This window comes from Berghia stephanieae, chromosome 7 (assembly GCF_034508935.2).
Source record: "Berghia stephanieae isolate SIO BIC M18660-M18661 chromosome 7, UCSD_Bste_1.3, whole genome shotgun sequence".
Lineage (NCBI taxonomy): Eukaryota > Metazoa > Mollusca > Gastropoda > Nudibranchia > Aeolidiidae > Berghia > Berghia stephanieae.
In genome coordinates this window covers 22,211,253-22,236,725 of record NC_088366.1, presented here as the reverse complement: position 1 = coordinate 22,236,725, position 25,473 = coordinate 22,211,253, and the positions used below count along the sequence as shown (strand labels likewise).

Sequence of the window (25,473 nt, the reverse complement as noted above, 5' to 3'; positions counted from 1 at the left end):
TCTATCAAAATGGGCTTAAGATGAAATGAAGGTGACGTCACTCAGCTCTTCGTTATTATTTTTAGACAGCCATTTTAATTATTAGTTGTCACTAAATGATATCAGACGATGATATAAACGTTTAAGGTTACACCGAGTTTGTGTGTTTGTACGTTGAATCAAGCTGTCGGTGTGTGGTCTTTTAACAAATAGCATCAATAACGATTCGTTTGGTTACTATGAACAATGTGACCCACCGTGTAAATCGGGTAATATTATGTTTTTAATGAACTTTATGAGGAAACTGGGTTTAGGATCCAAATTAAATGTGTACTTATAATTAAAACATTTGGGACCCGTGGAGTCCGGCTGAATAAATAGATGAAAGAATTGGAATTAAAATCCGTATTGTCAGAATAAGAACATTAACATCAACTTTTCTTTGATATAAGGATCAAGACTCTCTCTCTCTCTCTCTCTCTCTCTCTCTCTCTCTCTCTCTCTCTCTCTCTCTCTAATATATTTTGATATTGTAAAATATGAAATTAGATGGTCAAGACGTATAAAACAATCCTTCATTTTATTATGAATCGTTAACGTTGTAAGGAGAACAAGTCTTAGACAGAATTAAACATCAATTAATATCCATCATAGTAATATAAAGACAACCTTCTCAACCCACTTTAAGAGTTGACAGTTAATGACATTTCACAATATCAGTATAGGTTTTGATGATTTCTCTCACATTTCACTGTGACATTATTCTTCAATTGATTTAGACGACGTCGTGTACTTATTGGAAGGTCTGATAACCCAAATTCTTATGGCCTCGTTGTTGTAATGTAAATACTTTCAAACCACCGCAAAAAAATATTGTCCATTACAAGAATGTTTAAATTAATTAAGCCCATGATTGCGTTGGGCTATCAGACCTGTAAATATGTACCCGTAGAATTTGGAGCATCAATATGATACAATTCAAGATTTTAGCCGTCTCAGAAGAGTAACATTAAATCGACGTTTATTTAATTTCCCTTGAGACAATAGCTTTGATTTGATTTTTGAAATATAGAACAAAATAAGTGTTCAAGACTACTGAACATATGATTCATAAACGTGTCTTATTACATCATAATATGTGTCAGTGCATGACATAATCAATCGGAAGGTGAAAATTTTGGATTTGCATTTTTTGGTTGCATTTGCTGAAGGAATATGCTCCCCAGAGCATTTTAATCTTTATTTGTAGTAAATCGGGAGATTTTTCATGAAATAATGGTCAGATGTATGGGAAAGGTATCCAGAAACTTTCCTCAAATTTCATACTTTTTCAACTTGATTAGCTGTAAAAAATATTTAGAAGTGAAATAAAGCTTTGATATATCCCGAAGATGTACAAAAAAGGTTGATAATGACAAGAAGTCACTTTTAATTTTTTTAAAATTGACCTTCTAACTAAACTTGGCAATATCGTAGTTCAAATCATCTCTCTCTCTCTCTCTCTCTCTCTCTCTCTCTCTCTCTCTCTCTCTCTCTCTCTCTCTCTCTCTATCTCTCTCTCTCTAATTATATATATATGAGAGAGAGAGAGAGAGAGAGAGAGAGAGAGAGAGAGAGAGAGAGAGAGAGAGAGAGAGAGGGAGAGAAGACGAGTTACAAAATAAATAGTGGGCATTTTCAATTCAATTCAATTATTTTGCATTGTCATTATGTGCAACGAATTCCATGTTTAACATAAAAGTCTTATTCCATTCAGTGGTAATAAATATTACTTATAATTGGTGCCCATTACAATCGTTTGACGCAAGTTTTATATTATTGATATTAATACAATCTTCAGCATTCAGACATAACATCAATTTCGACTGACGTCTACTATTTATTGCAGGTCTGATAACCCAAATTGTTATGCATGGTCTCATCATGATGTAATTAGAAATACTCTCAAACCAACGCCAAATATTGTCCATTTGCAACAAAGTTAAATCAAGCTCATAATTGCGTTCGGTTATCAGACCTGCTAATCAGTACACGTAGGATTTTTTATAGGTCATGCGTGACCGATGTCATCAAAACAGTATTGTGTTTGTGTAAGCCAGATGCAAAAGGATGTGTTTTACTGTTAACATTATAGTGGATGTGACGTTTTTAAAATTGAGTTATTTGTTTATTTATTTATTTATTTATTTATTTATTTATTTATTTATTAACTATGTTTAAAAATATATTCATGAATTTCAAAAGCGCATAAAACCTTAACTTAAGTCACATTATACATTTGCTATATTGACCATGTGAACAACCGAGACCTAATGCTGTTTTGAATCGATGGGTCATGTTATATTATTGTATCTACTCCTATATCAACAACCGAGACCTAATGCTGTTTGAATCGATGGGTCATGTTATATTATTGTATCTACTCCTATATCAACAACCGAGACCTAATGCTGTTTTGAATCGATGGATCATGTTATATTATTGTATCTACTCCTATGTCAACAACTGAGACCTAATGCTGTTTTGAATCGATGGGTCATGTTATATTATGGCATCAACTCCTATGTCAACAACTGAGACCTAATGCTGTTTTGAATCGATGGGTCATGTTATATTATTGTACCTACTCCTATGTCAACAACTGAGACCTAATGCTGTTTTGAATCGATGGGTCATGTTATATTATTGTATCTACTCCAATATCAACAACCGAGACCTAATGCTGTTTTGAATCGATGGGTCATGTTATATTATTGTATCTACTCCTATGTCAACAACTGAGACCTAATGCTGTTTTGAATCGATGGGTCATGTTATATTATTGTATCTACTCCTATGTCAACAACTGAGACCTAATACCGCTTTGAATCGATTGGTCATGTTATATTATTGTATCTATTCCTATATCAACAACTGAGACCTAATGCTGTTTTGAATCGATGGGTCATGTTATATTATTGTATTTACTCCTATGTCAACAACCGAGACCTAATGCCGTTTTGAATCGATGGGTCATGTTATATTATTGTATCTACTCCTATATCAACAACCGAGACCTAATGCCGCTTTGAATCGATGGGTCATATTAAATATTACTGTATCTACTCCTACGTCTTGTACATATCCACACACTCCGTACCAGAATTTTAAAAATAAATAAATAAATAAAATAAACTGAGCGTCTATATAGCGCAATATCCACTAAAGCGCTTTACAACGGTAGACCTGCATAGTACTACGAATCATTCGTAGAAATACGATTTTTTGTCTCTAGCTACAGAGCTGCATAGGTCTCTTTGACTCAATGAATCTTGTTGAAAAGTAAAGTTTAGCTTCTTAGAATCTATATTCAGGACTTTGGAGCATTTTTGGTCCATCCTGAGAGCAGATTGTTTATTTGTTAAGCTGTTTAAAATGACTTTTTCTTTTTTTTTTCTCTCTTGGAAATTACGAATTTTAAAAATTTCAAATAGGCAGCTGCGCGAAGGGTCCTCGACAAAAAAAAAAGCAACATTTAACGTGTAGAACGAGTAGGCACAACACCTGTTAGGCGACATTACAATGTCTTTTTCCAACAGAGACAACGCTGTTAATTAACGGCCAGGTACTCATTTTACACCTGAGTACGGTGAGAGAATGTGAGTAAAGAGCTTTTTCCAAGGACTCAACTATGCGCCGAGCAAGGTTCGAACCCAGGACCTCCCTATCTGAAAGCGAGTTTCATTCCACAAGACCACATAGCCGGCTGGTCACATGGTTATTTGTCCAATCGGGATGATATCGGGTAAGCTCAAGTGGTAATGTGTGTCCAAAAGTGAATTTATTGTTATATCGTTCAGAATATTACAATATTTATTGTTTCTCGCATTTATTTAACTGATGTGGAAATTGTCCAATATAAAAGCTCAAGTCTCTCTCTCTCTCTCTCTCTCTCTCTCTCTCTCTCTCTCTCTCTCTCTCTCTCTCTCTCTCTCTCTCTCTTCTTTTTCTTCTTTTTAAATAAATTAATTTGGACCAATAAGTGTGCTTGCGTGTATGTTTGTGTATGTCTGTGTCTGTGGCTGTAAATGTGTTGATCTTCATACCACGAACCAAACTGTTTGAGCTTTGTTTACCTCACATGAATTGTCTTTTATTTGGACAATAAAGATTATTATTATTATTATTATTATTATTATTATTATTATTATTATTATTATTATTATTATTATTATTATTATTATTATTATTATTATTATTATTATTATTATTATTATTATTATGTGTGGCCCATCGATTCAATACAGTATAATGTCGCGGTGAACTAAATGCAAAATAATAATAATAATAATATAATAATAATAATAATAATAATAATAATAATAATAATAATAATAATATTAATAATAATAATAATAATAATAATAATAATAATAATAATATTAATAATAATAATAATAATAATAATAATAATAATAATAATAATAATAATAATAATATAATAATAATAATAATAATAATAATAATAATAATATTAATAATAATATATAATGTCATAGTTAACATGGCAACTTATTGATTGTATTATGGTAACATTTGATGGGCTGATATTAAGTTTTATTATCTTTGACTATAAATTTTCATCTTCATCGTTTAATTCACATCCACACAATACCGTTTTGAGACAACCGGTCGCTTATATGAGTATGTGACCAAAAATAAAAGGTTGTTTTTGTAAAGTTTGAACACAAAGACATCAAAATTAAGTAATTTTAAGAATCGCAGCTGTCATCGGGAATGTATTATGACTTGATCATACTATATAGAGCTTGTATAGCGCATAGCTGTGACTAGGTCATGCTTTATGCGCTTAAAAACGACAAATGTGACCGGTGGCCTCAATCTTGTCCTCTACCTCCTGTCCCAATGGATTCAATAGTCCGCCCAGCAACAAGCAGTTTGGTTCTAAACAAAAAAAAAAATCGGTACTTTTTTATTCTTCATGCTGGCTAGAACTTTTTCACATTTCATGTGATCAAAATGTATAAAAGTCAAAACATGATCAGATTTATAATGTTTTTCTCCTCTGGAAACACTTTTATGCTCATCGGAGGAGTATTTCATTATGGCGTCCGCCATTGTTCCCGTAGTTTAGAACCAGTTACTGAGCTACTATGCGTCATTACGAGGGAAGTGACGTCACGACTGTTGAAGCCTATTCCGAATTGAGGCACAAATGAAGAAATGCGTGTGCATGCTTTCAGTTCGCAACTGGCTGTGGTTGAGGCTTGACGTGTTTTGTCCTTGTGGTGCTATCTGTTTTTGATTCTGTTATTTTACTATTGTTTGGATTACTTATATTGTTGCATTGAAAATACTACATGTCGGATTCATTTGTGAATAAAACAGATAAAAGTGGTTTGGTGAATTTAACCCTCTACTGTTGGAAAATCGTCACATTTGTTACGATGCAACCGTCACTTTTCTCATCCAGATTTCATTTATTTTTGCTATAGCTATAAAAACTTGACATTCTGTAATAGAGAAATATTGGCGAATAGAATTATGTATAGAATGTGCTTGTTGCTTTCCTGTTTGAGTTAGAAATGTTTGTTTTTGTGTTGGGAGGGTGCGAAGTTTTGGGGAAAATTCTGAAAATGACTGGTAAGGAGAGAGTTAAGACGTTTAGAAAAGTGAGTGGAGCAGGCACTTATGTTGACAATAACAAGTGGTCGTGGATAGCTCATACGGTAGAGTCACCATCTCCACGGCCGGGCGGAGTTGTCGTACCAGTAAGGTCGCGGGTTCGAGTCCTCACGCCGCCGCGAAGATTTTATTCTCTGCTGCCTTCTGGCACTTTCCTACTCACTTCATTTCTTGTCATTATGAGACGTTTATTTAGATATTTAGGACAAATAAAAATCAAATTATGAACGGGTTGACAGGTAGATAATGATATTAAATATTGATTTTAAATTGTTTTTTTTTTTTTTTTGTTTTTTTTTGATTGGGTTTATTTTTTCTATCCCTGCGGGGAGGGATTAGATACAAAGAAACCCCCCAAAACAATCCCTTCCCCTGATGGAGAAAATATAAAGGCCATATTATTATGAAACGATTTTTTTCTCCGTGAAGAATATTTAGAATAATAGATACAATCCCAACAATATGTATGATAATTCAACTGTGAGTGTTAGTCTGAAATAGAGTTTGTCTACCCTGGGGGTGCTGGGACCAAACGTAAACCCAAGATAGTCCCATCTCCTGAAGGGGGAAGATATATAAGGGACAATCATAATTCTACTCCTTCAGGAGGGAATGATAAGAAAGAAAGCACTTCACAATGTAAAAAAGGACAATTATGTTTAAAATGAAGAATACGAGAAATGTTAAGTTATTCGAATGTTAAGGAACAAATCTCCCTCTCTCGAATTAAAGCATTTATTTAAACAATTTCAAGAGTTAAGCTGAAATTTGAATTGAAAGCGTCAGACTCCCTCCAACATAATACTACGTGTAGACGATGGGAAGTGACATAAGAAATAAAACAAAAAAAGAAAAGAAAAAAAACAAAACAAAAACTTGGAGGCTGACATCAAGCGAATGGCCACGGCTTCTAATAATTTTGTCACACTACTATGCTATAATGATCTATCCAGGACGCAATCATACACTCTTCGAAAGTATGTGAGAAGTTGCCAGGCTTCTCCACCAGTAAGAGGAGACACTGGGAGGTAGCAAATCGGCTTCGGTCGAGAACCTCTCCTAACGGCAAGATTGCTTCATCAGTGGGGACTTTCCACCTGTCCAACACGTAACGGATATGGGAAAGAAGCCGAAACCGCAGAGCGAGCATCTAGTTGAACGGTGTGTTGTGATGAAAACTCCGGGTGGGTTTGCGACGGTACACGAGTTCGGTAAGTAATTTGCTGATTGGATCGATAGTCATTGTTGACCATTGGAAGCTGCAATCGTGTACGGTCGCGAACCCACCCGGAAGCTTAGTCACAAAGACTAGATGCTCTGCGGTTTCTGCGGGCTCTCAACCACAACGGGTACGTGTTGGGACAGGTGGCAAGTCCCACTGATGAAGAGAGTGTACCGTGAGGCAGAGATGGCTTTTCAAAAAGACCAAAAGATATTTAGAGAATTTTAAAAAGAGCAAAAATGTTTTTTTCAAACCAGTCAAAATTATATGAACAAATTTAATCGTTCACCTCGTCTAACGCTTTGATACGCTATTCCTGATGATGATTTGTTGTTAGACCATTAGTTTTTAGACTTTTTCCTTTGTATTCAAGATGAAAAGGGACGCAAAATCTATATCCTTTAATAGCTGGGGGGGGGGGGTATTTCTCCGAAAATAACTTAGTTTTGATGTCTTGTGTCGAAAATTCAAGAAAATGATAATTATTTTACAATGTATCAGAAAGGTAATATTGGCATTTTATTCATTAGTGTTTGGCATGAGTACGTGAGTATAAAAACTCAAATACCGTGGAATGGGGTGATTAAGACCAGTTGGGGTGGCAAAGACCAGCCCACAGATACCCCCCCCCCCCCCCCCCCAGATTGAAAATTATTAAACAAAATGTACATCATTTGGTCGATTTCACCCTTCCCCACAATTTAGAAAAAGAGCATTGTACAGGTTATTTCAATATTAATATATAGCATAGATGTGATCTTGATATTGAAATAACCTGTCCAGTGTTCTTTTTCTAAACTATGGGCAAGGGTGAAATCTATCAAAAGATGTCCATTTTGCCATATTATTTGTTTAATCTGTGGGAGCACATTTATTGGGGGTCTGGTCTCGGGCACCCTGGTCTTACTCACCCCATTCCACGGTATAGGGAGATAAAAAAATAATGATAAAATAAAATCGTCTTTGGCACGACGAATGTAGCGTGATGCGACCAGGCGACAAAACTATAGCGCATAAGTCATGGTGCCGTTATTAAACTCCTTGGTCAAGTGGGATATCAGTATTACTTTGTGCATACGACACGGAACATAAGGTCATAAAAATTTGCACATTTTTGACATTTTTACAACGCATTCTCACAGTTTTACCATCCATGCTCAATGCGCTTTAGGCTTAGAGAATTAGATTTGTACAATGACAAGAAATAGATAAGATGGTAATCAACACTGCAGGAATCGACTGTCATTAGAAATATGGCATCCAGCAGTCTCATAATGTAGTCATCGTCATCATTATTATCATATCAAAATCACAATCGTTAGTATTGTATTCTTGTTAACACCATAATATTAATTTGTTTTATGCACGATTCCAACACACACTCTCTCTCTCTCTCTCTCTCTCTCTCTCTCTCTCTCTCTCTCTCTATCTCTATCTATCTATCTATTTATCTATCTATCTATCTATCTATCTATCTATCTATCTATCTCTTTCACACACACACACACACACACACAATTAATTGGTTTTCTGTAAATATGATTAGCTCAAAACGAACTGAACACGTATTTTTAAAAATATGGCCAGAAAACTCAATATATTAACATTTCCATCATCTTGGCAAAAACTTTCAAACCTGGGACTTCACGGAGGTTCCAGAAGTCCCAGGTTTCAGAGTTTTTAGCCGAGATGGGGGTCATTTTATTTGATCGATATTTGAAGGAAGAGTTTTCCCGCCAAAAATTGTAATACGTGTTTTACAGAGTAAATAGTTTGGCAGTGTAATGCCGTACTTTGGCGAAGTCTCGGGTTTGAGAGTTTTAGCCAAGATGAGAGTCATTTAAATCGATCGATATTTGAAGGACGAGTTTTCTGGCCAAATTTTTGAACATGGGTTTTTTTCAGAGTGCGGCGGTGTAGGCAATAGCACATTCTCGCCAGACGCCAATAATAGGCCAACTCATTTAATTCTTTTCTTTTAAAAAAAAAAAACTATAGTATTGGAAGAGGAGATATGTCCTCCGCCGTCTCAAAATGATGTTTATTATGCCAGAGTGGCAGTGATGCAAAACATAGAATAATAATATAGTGAAAATATGAAACTTTGAATACATTTTTTGTTCGTTTGTTTTGTTTTGTTTTTTTTTTGAATGTTTGTTTTGTTGTTGTTGTTGTTATTGTTTGTTGTTGTTGCAGTTGTTGAGGAGGATGAGTCATATAATGCATAAACTCAAATTTTCAACTTCTGATCAGTTTTGACTATATTCTTACTTTTTTTTACATCAGCCCCCCCCCCCCCTCCAATATCGGGAGAAACAGTGGAATTGACTTCAGGCGTTAAGCCTATCTATACCCAGAAACATGATTTGAGTTAATAGGCTTCAATAGTCATGACGTCACTTCCCTCGTAATGACGCATAGTAACTTAGTAACTGGTTCTAAGCAATCGGAACAATGGCGGACGCCCTAATGAAATACTTCTCCGACGAGCATAAAAGTGTATCCAGAGGAGAAAAACATTATAAATCTTATCATGTTTTGAGTTTTATACATTCTGAACACATGACATGTGAAAAAGTTCTTGCCAACATGAATAAAAAGTACCGATTTTCTTTGTTTAGAACCAAGCTGCTCGTTGCTGGGCGGACGTGACATAATCAGACTATTGAATCCTATTATATTTACACTGTACCCACAATTTACAATCAACGAGCATGGTCAATAACATTGTCATCAACATTCCACAGACTACATTTATTATTCAGCGGATACGCACGTCTTTATGATAATATGGTACTCAACACAGCCGATGTCGGACTCAAGCACGCTGGACTAAGGCACGCTTCGGGCTCAAATTAATGCTAAAACAACTCCGAATTTTTACAGTATTATTTCCAACGTTATACAGAATGGTCAGTATTTTGTAATATCATTTTACTTGGTCTTCAGTAATCTGAAAGAAATTAATACCCCACTTAGACTTCGAATAAAAGCAAATTGCATGACAAGAACTGTATGGCTCAAAACCGTGCTTTCATGACCAACATAGAACAACTCCAATAAAAGAGTAAGATGACAGGTCAACTCCGAGAGAGATAGATCGATAGATAGATAGATAGATAGAGAGAGATAGAGATAGAAAGATATATATATATATATATATATATATATATATATATATATATATATATATATATATATATATAAAAGAGAGAGAGAGAGAGAGAGAGAGAGAGGGAGAGAGAGGAGAGAGAGAGAGAAAGACCTATATTGGTAAAATCCAATAAGATGACCGGAGGGGTTTAATCGTGTCTAGCCAGGATGAACGATGAAAAATAATAACTATAGTTTAGGTACTTAAAGTAAACTATTTATAGCACGTCAGGAACAGGACGTGCTTGTATCTCAAGCGTGCGTGAGTCTCGCATCGACCGTATAAAGGCCTTTTAAACGGTTCATTCATTTATCCATTAAGTGTCCACTTCACTTAGGGAAAACATGTTAAATTCGTTATATCACAAGTTATTATGTCAGCCGTGTTTGTCATACTTTTCAGGCACCGATTTTTTTTTCTACTCAAGAACCTAAATTGTGAGTTCCTTATCTGATATAGGTTTATGGGCAATGATGTGAGCCAATGACGTAAGGGTTGGGTGTTCAAAATTCCTTTACTTTTGCCAGATTTAGAGAGACCCAGCTATCCATATATTCCTAAGTTGTCAGATAGGCATTAAGCTAAACGCATCTGACAGGGATCGAACACGTTGCGCTCACACAACAAAGTAAGTGCGCCTACGAAACCCCACTGAAACTCGCATCGTCGTTATCGTCGTCGTCATTCGCATACAAAAATTCATACATCAGTTGCAATATTTTCATCATTGTTATTACAAAGTTCATAATCGACCTGGACATGCGGCGAGCTATGGTCTGATTGCGATATGGTCCTCATTTCGAACACCTTCAACGTTCTACTCCGAACACAACAGAACATCATCCTAACCACGACCAATGATTCCTGTATAAAGGAGGGCGATAACACGAAAAGCACGATGCCTAGCAAGGAATTGTTAAAACTGGAAAGTGCCTCCGTAATTTTCTTGGTAAGTTCTATTTTCGCTATTACGTCCACCCGTAGAAGATTGGAAGGGAGGTGGATATCGAGAAGGTTGATGGCTATGGAAGGGATGGTTAGGAAGAAACAGGCGACGGTGATGACGAAAACGGGAAGGACAAAGGTATCCTGGTTGCCGTTTTGGCGAGCGTCTGGGGGAGTGAATGGTCTCTTGAGGAAGAGCTTGACGATATAACAGATGCTCTGTGTAATGATAAGAATTAAGAGTAGAAGCAGGGGGATGTAGGAGTAAAGGGCAGCCGACCACCAGGGCCAGGTGAGGGTGTGGAGGTCATCTTTGTTGTGAGACACCCAGCACCCTTGGGGTTGGAGTTCGAACGTCCACATAGCGTGAATGGAGACCACGATAAGGCATATAATAATGAATGTGGTGATGCCCTTGGCAGTGAACAACTTACAATAGCCAGAGGCCTTGCTTGGAAAATTGATGAAGACGAATCGGTCTATGCTCATGATGACCACGAACCAGATACTGCTGTACGTTATGACGTTGGCGATGAATGTCCACAACCGACAACTCCAGTCGCTGCGGTGAGCGGGGTACTGGATCTCCAGAACAAAGCAAAGCCACGCGATTCCCCACATTAAATCCAAGAAACAGAGATTTGCCAATGCGTAGGCGCGCATGTAAAATGCCACGGAACTGTGTTTGAACTTTTTCCTACGAAGAACCAGAAAAGCCACAGTATTTGAGATATTTCCCAATACGATTATCGCCGGGGTTAAGTATCGCGTCAGTTCGTCCCCCATTTTTAATTCCATGCGATTCAGTAACAACTGTGAGAAAGAGTCTAGATCGCTGAAGTTTCCGTGTAGGTATTCAATCCCATTATCAAAAAGAACGTGTCCGTTGTTGTAGTTGTAGTTGTAGTCTAGAACATCGCCTTCACCAACCGCAGCAGCAGCAGCTGCACTAACATCTACACTTGTTCCACTGCTACTAAAACCGTCGTAACTATTGACACTATTGCCGTGAAGGATTCTATCTAAACCCAAATGATAACCAAGGCCACCAGAGCTACCGCCGGTGCTAGTTCCAACTCCACTATTGACGTCTGCACCACCACTATTGTATACAGGTTCAGCTCTAGGCCCAACCAGAGAAAAAAAGTCGCTTAAAGTCCGATTCTCGGTGGTGGAAATGAAATCATTAACACTGTTGTTATCAAAACTCCCGGCAGTGACACTCGAGGTCTGATTATTATTGGCATTGTGGGTATTGTAGTTATTGTAATTAAATCCGGTGCCACCAGCAACACGACCACCACCACTGCTGATGCTATCACTGACAGACAGATAATACTCCCGATGGGTCTCACTATCTATAATATGGCTGGTAGTGTCACCAGAACCAGAGATGATACTACTGCTACTACTAGCACCGTCACTTACACCAGCCGTGTGGTCCCCATCGCCGTCGCCGACGCTACTTCCAATAATATTATTCCCGATGCCATCTGCTCCTTTGCGACTACCAAGAGACGGCGACGACGAGTGTCGGGCATCCGTCACGTGAGAGGATAGGGAACGACCGCTGGTACCAGCACTCCCACGACGACCAGGGACCCGGGGTAGAATATTTCTCAACTTCATAATTTTAATGCTATAGATATAATACGTTTGATGAGTCCTTATTTCTTTCTTTCTTTCTTTCTTTATTTATTTGTTTATTTTTATGTACTTATTTATTTACTTATTACTTATTGTCTTTGTTTTAACCATTCAGAGAGGTGAACAAATCTCACCAAACGCAATCCAAGAAAAACACTGGAAATGGTTAACGTTACACATTTGTTTGTGTGTGTGTGTGTGTGTGTGTGTGTGTGTGTGATAGTTAGAAGTTAGTCTTTATAGTCATACCAGCCTTGACTGGTCAGCATTTCACAGATATACGTACTGTATAAAATGAATGAAGGTTGGCGTCACTCAGGATTATTCTCTCTAAATCAATATAGTTTTGTAAGTTGTTACGATTATTTTGGCAGGCAGAACTGGCAAGCTTTTGACTTAACCGCATGCCACAAATTGTCTTGGGTGGAATCTTCTGTATTTTTCGAGTTATTCTTATTGGCTCTCTGAAATTATAATTTAATTTGTGTCGGCTATTTAAATGTAGATGGTGATAGCCAGATCACGTCGTTGTTGTCTATCCCACTGTGTTGAACAGGTAACCCGATCCGTGTGTGTGTTGTGAGTCAAAATCATTAATTGCCAACGCCATAGATGGAAGTTAGTTTAAAAACTATAGATAGAATGAAGATGACGTCAATCTGGTCTTTGTTATTGTTTTTTGCCATCTGCGTTTATGAGTAATGTTCGCTGAACTGTATTAACCTGACTATAAACGTTCATGGATACACACAGTTTTGTGTGTTGGTCCGTTATACTTCCGGATGGCAATGTTATGAGCTTCTAAGCCAAGCGCATACTATCTATAGGTGTGAGAGCTGTTCAGGTCTTGGTAGTTTTACAATGGTTGTTGGGTCGATATCTCAGTAATATGGATGTAGGTACCTGTGAATAGAAATTGCTATGTATAAATTAACAAAATACATTTCTCGATACTTGAAATTATTGAATAGATACACAAACAGATAGATAAAGAAACGAGTAAAGATATATGAATCGATAAATAAATGAACGAATGAAGAAGAAAATAAATAATCAATGAAAAAAAATATAATTAAGGAATGAATAAATGAATAAATAAATAAATGAAGAATGTAAACATAGAATTATACATATGAATATCTAGCTAATGCTTTGGTAACTTGATATATGTCATTCGACGACGACGACAGCGATAATGATGATTATGACGACGATGCTGCTGCTGGTGATGATGATGATGTGGATGAACTTGATTGATGATGATGATGATGATGATGATGATGATGATGATGATAATAGAAGATTCCATTTTACTAGACGAAAGCTTGAAATGAAATTAAAGGGAAATAACCATCCATTCGATCCCTCGTGAATTATTTCAAGAGTTATCTACTTTCAAAACCTTGTATTCCTTTTTTTTTTTTTTTTTTTTTTTTCTCGGAAAACCTTTAATATGGATAACATGCGATAGTAAAGTATTCTATATCTGAACGGATTTGGGAGATTTTAGCAGCACTATGTGATGTATTGTCATATTTCTTATATATATATATATATAATACACCCCGCTAGTTTCAGGTAAACCTCGATTTTACTTTAGCCGGATAAAAAAATAATTGAGCTTTTATAAAGTGCAATATCCACTAAATGTGCTCAAAGCGCTTTACAAGGGTCCCCGACCAACAGCAACATGTAACATTTATAACGAGACATGATGCCTGTCAGGCGATATAACATTTTTTTCCCGGGCAGAAACAACGCTGTTCACGGCCAGGTACTCATTTTACACATGAGTACGGTGAGAGAATGTGAGTAGAGAGCTCAACTATGCGCCGAGCGAGGCTCGAACTCAGTACCTTCCGATCCGAAAGCGAGTATCAAACCACTTGACCACGTAGCCGCACAATAGAAAAAAGGATTTATGATTGATTCGTTTGTGTTGTAGCGTAAGTACGTGAAATGGAATTTCAATCCGATTTGATCTTTCTCGTTTAATGTTCCATGTTTTTTTATTATTTCGAGTTAGACCACATAGGGAAGAGAAAGGCAAGAATATACTTGATACAAATGATAGCGTGAGAATAAATATTAATATCACAATGCCTACACTATGCCTATCCTGGACAGTTACAGAAGATATTAGAAAGAAACTGGAGGCAGCAGAAATGTGGTTTCTTAGAAGGATGTTAAGAATCTCATTGACAGAGAAGAAAACTATTGAAGAAGTATAAGAGCAAACCGAAACTAAAAGGTTATTAATTCGTACAAAAGAAAAAGACAAATGCAATTTTTAGAGCACCTAAATCGACATATATGTGTTGAACATCTATCTTGTTCTCACAGGAAAGATAGAAAGTAAAAAGAGTAAGGTAGACCAAAAAAACAAACAATATATTTGAATAGTTTGAACAGCTGGGTGACAAAGAAAGAGAAAGAGTAATATTATTTTTCCTGAGGTTATCTGATCAGAGAGATGAATGGCGTACCATGATCACCGATGTCTGCCACAGACTTGGTACTTGAAGTAGTAGTAGTAGTAGTAGTAGTAGTAGTAGTAGTAGTAGTAGTAGTAGTAGTAGTAGTAGTAGTAGTAGTAGTAGTAGTAGTAGTAGTAGTAGTAGTAGTAGTAGTAGTAGTAGTAGTGTAGTAGTAGTATAGTAGTAGTAGTAGTAGTAGTAGTAGTAGTAGTAGTAGTAGTAGTAGTAGTAGTAGTAGTAGTAGTAGTAGTAGTAGTAGTAGTAGTAGTAGTAGTAGTAGTAGTAGTAGTAGTAGTAGTAGTAGTGTAGTAGTAGTAGTAGTAGTAGTAGTAGTAGTAGTAGTAGTAGTAGTAGTAGTAGTAGTAGTAGTAGTAGTAGTAGTAGTAGTAGTAGTAGTAGTAGTAGTAGATAGTAGTAGTAGTAGTAGTAGTAGTAGTAGTAGTAGTAGTAGTAGTAGTAGTAGTAGTAGTAGTAGTGTAGTAGTAGTAGTAGTAGTAGTAGTGTAGTAGTAGTAGTAGTAGTAGTAGTAGTAGTAAGTAGTAGTAGTAGTAGTAGTAGTAGTAGTAGTGTAGTAGTAGTAGTAGTAGTAGTAGTGAGTAGTAGTGTAGTAGGTAGTGTAGTAGTAGTAGTAGTAGTAGTAGTAGTAGTAGTAGTAGTAGTAGTAGTGGTGGTGGTGGTGGTGGTGTGCGGCTATGTGGTCTAGTGGTATGACACTCGCTTTCGGATCGGAAGGTCCTGGGTTCGAGCCTCGCTCGGCGCATTGTTGGAAAAGACCCTTTACTCACATTCTCTCACCGTACTCAGGTGTAAAACGAGTTCCTGGCCGTTAACAGCGTTGTCAGAAAAATTGTAATATCGCCTAACAGGCGGCATGTCCCGTCCTCCATGTTAAATGATGCTGTTTACCAGGGATCCCTTGTAAAGCGCTTTGAGCACATTTAGTGAATATTACGCCATATAAAAGCTCAATTTTAAAAAAATAATTTTTTGCCTACATTGCTCTGCATGCGTCTGTCTTAAGTTGTCCCGAATAGTAGTCATTGTGTCGGACTCAGAGAGACAGAATCAGTGTCAAACGCATTCTCCCTAATAGAGACGTATCGGTGATGCGGGACAGCTATTTTTCATTTCCCCTACTGGTTCTTTGTTGTTGAAAACCGTGAGGTTTGTAATTACGAGGTGGAAAAAAAGTGGGAAGAAATTATGATTCAGTTCCGAGAATTAATGTAAATGCGAAACTGTATTGAGTTTCTCAATGGAAGGGAGCAAACTCTTGATTTACATTTGGGAAGATAATAATTCATCAGTAACTGGACTTGCTTAATAAATTCTTTTAAAAAGTGTTTAAACTCGAAAAAGTCCACAATATCCACAATAATATAATGAGGACACCTCTAAAATCGCCGATTAGGCTATGTAGTCTTGAGGTATGACACTCGCTTTCGGATCCGAAGATCCTGGGTTCGAGCCTCGCTCGGTCTATAGTCTTTACTCACATTCTCTCACAATCTCAGGTGTAAATTGAGTACCTAGCCGTTAACAGCGTTGTATCTGTCGGGAAAAAAAATGTAATATCGCCTAGCAGGAGTCATGTCTCGTACTTTATATGTTACGCGATGTTACAAATTTTTTCGGACAGAGACAACGCTGTTAGGCGATGTTACAATTTTTTTCGGACAAACAGGCGTCATGTCCCGTCCTAATAAATGTTAAATGTTGCTGTTGACAAGGGACCCCTTATATTCAGTGAATATTGCGCTATATAAAAGCTCCATTTTAAAATATTTTTTTTAAAAGACCCGAATTGTCCAAATTTTGTTTTACCCTTTTCCCATCAAGATGGTGATTTGTGACAAAACGCTATTGTGTCAGGCGATATTGCTCTATATAAAATCTCTTGCTTGTTTTGATTTTAAAGATATTACGTCAGAATGGACTAAATTCGGTTTAGAGTTAAACTGTGATAAATAATTAATTCACCCTCCTCATTGGAGTCAGAATCTTATCTCAAAATTGATGTTTTGCTTACAGTTTAGTTGAAAGCACTTGGTTCACCCTGCCAAAAGCAACACTTAACATGTAGGGTGTGACATGACGCCTTTTAGGCGATATTTCATTTTTTTCCCCCGACAGAAACAGCGCCGTTAACAGTCAGGAACTTATTTTACATATGTGTACAGTGAGGAAAGTAAGTAAAGAGCATTTTCAAAGGATTTAATCATATGCCGTTCAAAGCGGGATTCGATTCTTGGACCTTCCCGTCCGAAGGCGATTGTTTTACCACTAGACCACATAGCCTCACCCACCAAATTGACACAATGGGTCACATTTTAAACTATTTCTTACACGAAATTGTGATTACTAGGTAAAAAGAGTGGGGGAAAAGCCGGGGGGGGGGGGTGGAGGTGGGAGGGGAAGAGGAGAAACGCCGGCAGTCAATCTGTTTTCTATAAAGGTCCTTCGATTTTTCCATAATATCAGCCTTATTAAAGATTACAGTTTGTAAAGCCACCCTGAGACCAACAATGAAACCGACATGAAAAGCCAATGAATGACATTCCATTTTATAGGGACATTTCGATGAACTTTTTCATTGGCCATAATACTCGTATTATCTCATTCTTCCATGCCTGATATGATACCAACTATGAAATGAATGAAACCTACTCAAGTATATTAAAATCAAAGAATATTTTATCAACAACAACAACAACAAAAATAAAATAAACGATATATAATTATTATGTTTACATGACCTAATTTCAAAGCCATTACACCCCGAGCATAACACGACTTACTTTAAGAACCTTTACAAGTAGCGGGTTTGTATTTTTTTTCCTTTATTCTTTTCTTTCGTTCTTTAATTTCCTTTTTCTCCGTAATGCTACTTTTGAATTAATGTTTAAAACACTGTTTACACTTTCGCTTTCCCTTCATGATCTCTTCATCACAGTCACCATTATCTCTTTATCTATATCATATTTAATAATATTATAGATATAATGTATTACATTATACGTCTTGTGGTTGAGAGGAATAGGTTTCAACAGTCGTGACGCCACTTCCCTCGTAATGACGCATATTAACTTGTTAACTAGGTTCTGATCTATCGGAACATTGGCGGACGCCCTAATGAAATACTTCTCCGACGAGCATAAAAGTGTATCCATAGGAGAAAAACATTATAAATGTGATCATGTTTTGACTTTTATACATTCTGATCACATGGCTTGTGGAAAAAGTTCTAGCCAATATGAAAAGTTTAGAACCATGCTGCTCGTTGCTGGGCGGACGTGACATCAGACTATTGAATCCTATTGGCTGGAATCGCGTAGAGTGCTCGACAATTTCTTGGAACGAAATATTTAGTATACTCACCTCATTTGCTAATTTCCTCCTACAACGTTGTTTCATCCTTGAAACGGAGGGATGAAACAACGTTGTAGGGGGGAAATAACCAAATGAAGTGAGGATAATAAACATAGTACTTATTATATTATATTGATGAAAGATTAATCCCCACCGCTGCTATTAGTGGGAAAAGGGGGGAAAAGAACATGTTACCAATCGTCTCAAAAAGGTATTATCAAGTTAACGATTATCTTCCCAACCCCTACAGCCATTGACGAACGACGTGGAACAAAACGAGGATCAGCTACCCTCCGACTTTTAGGACAGATCGTCGTTTCTTTTCTACGTCGTTCGTCGATGGCTGTTTCGGAACGTAATCGTTTTCCTGCAATTAAGTCATGGAGAACATTAGATGTGCATTGAATTCAATTTTATGCTTTAGTTATAAAATGTGACCCAGCGTCCCAAAACGGTATTATATCGGGATGAACCAGATGCCAAAAAGTCCAATTAAAGTTAAAATAGTGAAAAATATGAATTATTGCTTCTCAGCACTCTAAACTATGATATTTATTCTCCTCAATAATGTATACCAAACTCAACGCAAATCTTATACTTCTGGCTATAAATTCAATTTTCAGCATTTCAATCATCCCGACTTAATACCGTTTTGAGGCGATGGGTCACAAATACCAGTTAAGATAAATAGCTTTCTCAATCAACGAGAGTTTTTTGTGGGTTTTTTTTTTGTTTTGTTTTTTGTTGTTGTTTTTTTTATCAAGAGCTAGAAAACTTTGAAGTTCCTTATTCTCTATCCATTTTGATTAAATTTTCTTCATTCAATTCTTACCGACTTCGTACCAGCTCAACTACTTTCCATGAATCAGTCTTTTATTCTCGCTATCAAAACCAAGATAAACTCGGCTCCCCGGGCTGAACTACGTAACTATCAGTAATATGTCTACATCCTAAAGTATGAAAAGAAAAATGAAATAAATACTTGTTTGTCTGTTTGTTTGTTGGTTTGTGTGTTTGTTTGTTTGTCTGTTTGTTGGGGGTTTTTTTTTTGTATGTTTGTTTTTGTTTCTTTCCTTTGTTGTTGTTGTTGTTGTTATTGCTTCTTTTTTAACCCCTCTACCTCCAATTTTATTCAAAGATGCCACACCTCGTTGTCGTTACAACATATTATTTTGATGAGAAAACAGTCGTGATTGTTTTTGTTGTTGTTTTTGTAAGATTATTTTTTTTTTACGTTTTCTTTATCTCAAAATAATCATAGATGTCTGACGTGCTTATTTGGGGAGAAAAGATGGAAAAGATTAGCAATAGAATTTGTTGAATTCCCATCCATAATTGATAGATTATTTTCGTGACGCGTCAGGAGTTAAGCTTCAGTCGGACTATTGTCATCACGAAATATTATTCTACTGGCGTGAAGATTTTCTATTCAACTCTCAAGGGATTTAAGCAAACAAATAAATGAATGAGTAAATAGATAAATAAATAAATAAATAAATAAATAAATAAATAAATAAATAAATAAATAAATAAATAAATAAATAAAAAAATAAATAAAAAAATAAATAAATAAACAAGCAAACAAATCGAGTGTTATTTTAAAAGTGGAAATTAAAACTTGGTAGCGACAAGTTTCATGCCGTTGTTGTTGTTTGTTTTGTTTTTTTTGTTAAATCTGATTGTTGACATTATGGTTTATTAATTATCTAGGATTTAAACTTAACAAGCACACAGCCATCTCAAGGGATTTGAGCAAACAAATAAATAAATAAATAAATAAACAAACAAACAGACGAACTAATCAAGTGGTATTTTTAAAGTGGAAATTAAAACTTGATAGCGGCAAGTTTAATGATGTTGTTGTTTGCTGTGCGGCGATGTGGTCTAGTGGTATGACACTCGCTTTCAGATCGGAAGGTCCTGGGTTCGAGTCTCGCGCTCGGCGCATAGTTGAGTCCTTGGAAAAGGCTCTTTACTTACATTCTCTCACCGTACTCAGGTGTAAAATTAGTGCCTGGCCGTTAACAGCGTTGTCTTTGTCCGAAAAATTGTAATATCGCCTAACAGGCGTCATTTCCCGTCCTACATGTTAAATGTTGCTGTTGACCAGAGACCCCTTGTAAAGCGCTTTGAGCACATGTAGTGGATATTGCGCTATGTAAAGCTCAATTTAAAAAAAATTTTTTTGTTAAATCTGATCGTTGACTTATGGTTTAATAATTATCTAGTATATAACCTAAACAAACACACAAGCATTTTAGAAATACAGTAGAACCCATGTATAACGGATCTTGATGTAACAGGGATGCGGTTATATGAGTTTTGCTCCTTTTTTCTCCCTCTTTGCCTGTTGTAAAATATAGCGGCTATAGCATGGGACTTTGAAGCGTCTAAACGGTTATAACAGGGGCGCCGAAACCGACTCAATATCTCCAAGTACAAAGCATTAGCCCATAATATAGCGCTCATGTAAAGACAACGACTGCAAACGCATTTGCCTTCTTCTTGACTATTCCCATATAAAGTCAGATTGGCACATATATATATATAAGATAGATATATATATATATATATATATATATATATATATATATATATATATATATATATATATATATATATATATATATATATATATATATAGAATGCAAATTGTTACTCACATTTTTTTTTTTGGAGTAAGAATTTTTCTGCGGACATTACTAAGGATTACGCCGACTGAGGACGACAGAAACGAATCATCTCGGCCACAAAAAATGTGAGTGACAATTTGCATTCTATATTAGCTCTAACCATCATTATCGAGCACTTTTGTACCTACGAGTACCCACCAACACTCGTATTAATATATATATATATATATATATATATATATTATATATATATATATATATATTATATATATATATATATATATATATATATATATATATATATATGAAACGATCTCTTCCATGAACGTTCCAAATATCCTGGTTAATTTGTCAGGTTGGAAATGGTCAGTGGAAACATTAAAATGCTTTGCTTACAAAACTAAAGAGTGGCTATAGGAATTGAGCAACTACTACTACTAACATAAATAATACATATTTATTTAGTATATATTTAGTATATCATGAGCTTTTACGGGCAGACTATACGTAGCCCAAAACACACACACACACACACACACACACACACACACACACAAACACAACGGGCAGTTTGAAAGTGCGCGCATGTGTGTATGTATGTGTGTGTGTGTGTGAGAGAGAGAGAGAGAGAGAGAGAGAGAGAGAGAGAGAGAGAGAGCGAGATGGTGATTTAGGCCATTTGGGTTGTTTCCCTTGAGGTTCCACTACACACACACGCGCGCGCGCGCGCGCACGCACCCACGGTATTTCAGTCCCTCCTCTTCCTCCTCCTCCTCCTCCCCCCCCCCCCCCCCCCCCCCCTCCTTCTTCCCTTTTTTTTAAAGATGATTTCAATAATGTCCTTTTTTTTAAAGGATGATTTTAATGGTGAAGATGATGATGATGATGATGATGATGATGATGATGATGATGATGATGATGATGATGATGATGATGATGATGATCAGGGGGAGGAGAAGAAGAAAGAAGAGGAGGAAAAGAAGGTGGTGGTGGTGGTGGCGGTGGCGGTGGAGGGCTGTTGTACTTGTGATACCAGCAGGTGAACTAATGATAAATCTGTGGCAAGTGTCAATAAATGAAGTAAATAATCGACACGGCCTCTTTTGTTGTGCAATGTAAATGTTGCTGCTCGAAGCACGAAGAAATAAATAATAATGTGAAATTGAATGTAAGCTTCAATTTAATTACAAAAACAGGTCAAATGAACGTTTCGGGTTTCCTCGTTATCAACAAAACAGGATGAATGAAACACCGAGTTGTGCAATGCGACTAGGAATTGATTTCGTTTGTTTACATTGTGTCTTTCCGCTCTTCCTGAAGGAAAAAGGTCATTACGTACACCGCGACAAAACAATAAATATCACCTATCACCTCAGAATGGTTATTGTGTCGAGATCAACGTAAGCATATTTGCACGTCTGATAGCCGGACTGAATTAGGGGCTTGCTTTAACATTGTTGTAAGGGACAATATGATATTGCTTTGGTTTTAGAGGATTTCCATGATATAACAACGGGCCCATTATCAAGTTATCAGACCTGCAAATAAATACACACCCGTTGAGATGGTTTAGATGTTAAATTGAATTTATAGTGAAATATTATACGAGTCTCGGGATAGGGTTTTTTTTGAGGTGAATAAATACAATTTATCAAAGATGATTTGTGGTGGTGGTGGTGGGATCGTGATGGTGATGATGATGATGATGATGATGATGATGATGATGATGATGACAACGGGTCCGCCGACGACGACGATGATGATGATCTCTCTCTCACTCTCTCTCTCTCTCTCTCTCTCTCTCTCTCTCTCTCTCTTACTCAAACAGCCCATTCATGCGCCCGCGTGCGTTTACATATTGACTTAAAGGCACGTACCCATCAGCTCTTTCTCTCTCTGTCCGTTTGGCACGTTCTTTCATTTCAAAAGCGGCGTCTTAAGCTCGAGACATTAATTTTCAATTAAAGCTTAAGAACTGTCAATAATAGGTATAAAAATTGATTGTTGATGAGTAAAAAATCGAGGGTTAATTGCATTCTCACCTCTCTTTTTTCTTCTCACTCTTCTCTTCATTTACATTTCATTTTTTATTGTTCAAAATAAAACAAAACAAAAACCAAATTATCCATTAAATGTGCTCAAAGTTCTTTGCCTAGAGCAATGGATACTTAACATGTAGGACAAGACGAAGTGACGCCTGTTAGACACGATTTCATTTTTTGTTTTTGTTTGTTTGTTTGTTTTTGCTTTTTCGACAGAGGCAAACCTGTTGACGACAGGGTACTCTTATTCCATCTGAGTGCAGTGCGTGAGAGAACATTAGTCTGTAAATATAGCCCTTTCCAATGATTCAATATACTTTGCGCCACCCAGAGCGTGAATCGAACCAGGGACCCACAGGTCTGAGGGGGGGGGGGGTGTCATACCATAAGACCACGGAGTGCGATACCTAGTCACCGATTCGGAGGTATAAAACCAATAACAACGATCAGAGAGAGGTTGCTTCCATTCCAGTTATTATATAGATAGTATGAAGATGACGTCACTTAGGTCTTTGTTTTTGCTTTTTGCCATCCGCGTTTATGAGTAATTCTCACTTAACTGTATTAACCAGACTATTATAAACGTTCAAGGTTACACAGAGTTTTGTGTGTTGGTCCGTTCTACTTCCGGATGGCAATGCTGTGAGCTTCTTAGCCAAGCGCATTCTATTTATAAACAACCAACTTAGCTTGACCGATCACGCGTGAAGGTGTGTCACAACTTCCATTGTTTTGATTGGTCAAACATTTACTGGTTAATTCTCTCACGAATCGGAATGAATGAGTCTGAAATGTCAACTCACAGAGAATCGCCTTCCTCTGTCGTAATCGGAATAGAAAACCGCATTGCGCAGTTAACAAAAACACTTCAAAATCGAATTACGCGTCCTCTTTGCCTTGCATTCAAGAATGGCGAGTGCAAAGGAAAGAATCTGTCGTTGTAATTGGAGTATCAAGATGCCCTCCGGATTATTTGATGGGAAGACAACCCGACATTGGAAGAAAATACATTCTTATCTATCTGTCAATATGTATCTATTTCTATCTCTATCTATCTGTCCATCCATCTGTCCATCCATCCATCTATCTATCTATCTATCTTTCTGTTTGTCTGTCTGTTTACTATCTATATTTCTGTCAATTTATTTATTTATCTCTCTGTTTATTTTAAAGATTTCAATGCTCTCACATCTTGTGTGTGTGTTAGCCTACAACCTCGTAACTCCGCTTGTGTCCTCAGGACGGAAATCACCCTGATGACCCTGGAGGTGTAACACCGTTGTCGGGCACCCTGTGGGATTCCCGCTCATGTCTAACAAACATATTTATCCAGTTATCTATCTTTCTATGTATCAATCTATAAATCGATCAATCCTCCAACCACCACCCATGCACACGTTCATCCATCCATTCGTCCATATGTTTGTCTATTTGTCTATTTCTGTCTGATTGTCTACCGAACCGTTCCACTATTCATTCGTCAACAAAATGAGACCACAAATCCATTATTTAAACCAGAAGCACGTGCCATCAACGATTCAACAAAAAGAAAGTTGACAATAAACGTATGCTCCGCCATGCGCAGCGGTGAGATTTTGATACCATGTTTGTTTTCACAGAACAGTCTATCGATTTCCTTAACATCTCTCTCTCTCTCTCTCTCTCTCTCTCTCTCTCTCTCTCTCTCTCTCTCTCTCTCTCTCTCTCTCTCTCTCTCTCTCTCTCTCCATTTTCCGGGTTTGAAATGAACTCTTCTTATTAATGTATGGGAAGAATTTTTATATTTTTTTAAATATATATATAAATAACGACCGGGCAGGTTGTGTTTTTGAAAGGAAAGTTGTAATTTGGGGCGGCGTGGCTCAGCTGTCTTTGCTTTGTATCCGAATGGTACCGAGTTCGAATACCCGCTGCGATCTGTGGCTTTGAGCAAGTCAACTCGCCCTAGCTCAGTTTGCTATGTTGCACTGCGGCGGACGCCGAGTTTATTCCAGTCTTCCCTTGGAATATATCCTGAAGACAAATCTCCCCTATGGGCTGAATAAATGGAATTTTATTTTATTTATTTATTTATCAGACTTATCGAGTTGTAAATAAGACGAACATGGCCGCTCTTTCCGTTTGTAAAATAATGTCGGAATTGTCAGATCATGCGCAGAGCAATATCCGTCTCATACAGATTACCGGGTCTAATTCGCTTGTGTTTACCTTAGTTACCTCTTCATTTTCTATTTTTTTAAACACGCAGAGGGTTTCGCTATTTTTTTTATATATAGTAGGGATGGCTATGATAATAGGAGTCATCTCAATCGAGATCCCA

At 36.8% G+C, this 25,473-nt stretch overlaps 2 protein-coding genes across 2 annotated transcripts in view; one reads left to right on the top strand and one right to left on the bottom strand.

Moving 5' to 3' along the window:
• The window catches only part of LOC144976889 (ATP-dependent RNA helicase Ddx1-like), a 565,840-nt gene that overhangs the window by 321,248 nt on the left and 219,119 nt on the right, over positions 1–25,473 (top strand). The gene's annotated exons all lie outside the window — the stretch shown is intronic.
• Positions 10,122–12,614, bottom strand: LOC144976116 (uncharacterized). The gene has a single exon (XM_078920296.1). The coding sequence runs from the start codon at positions 12,612–12,614 to the stop codon at positions 10,740–10,742; it is 1,875 nt and encodes a 624-aa protein (XP_078776422.1). The 3' UTR covers positions 10,122–10,739.

Excerpts from the sequence above, each read along its gene's own strand:
- LOC144976116 (XM_078920296.1), bottom strand. The coding sequence starts at position 12,614 with ATGAAGTTGAGAAATATTCTACCCCGGGTCCCTGGTCGTCGTGGGAGT.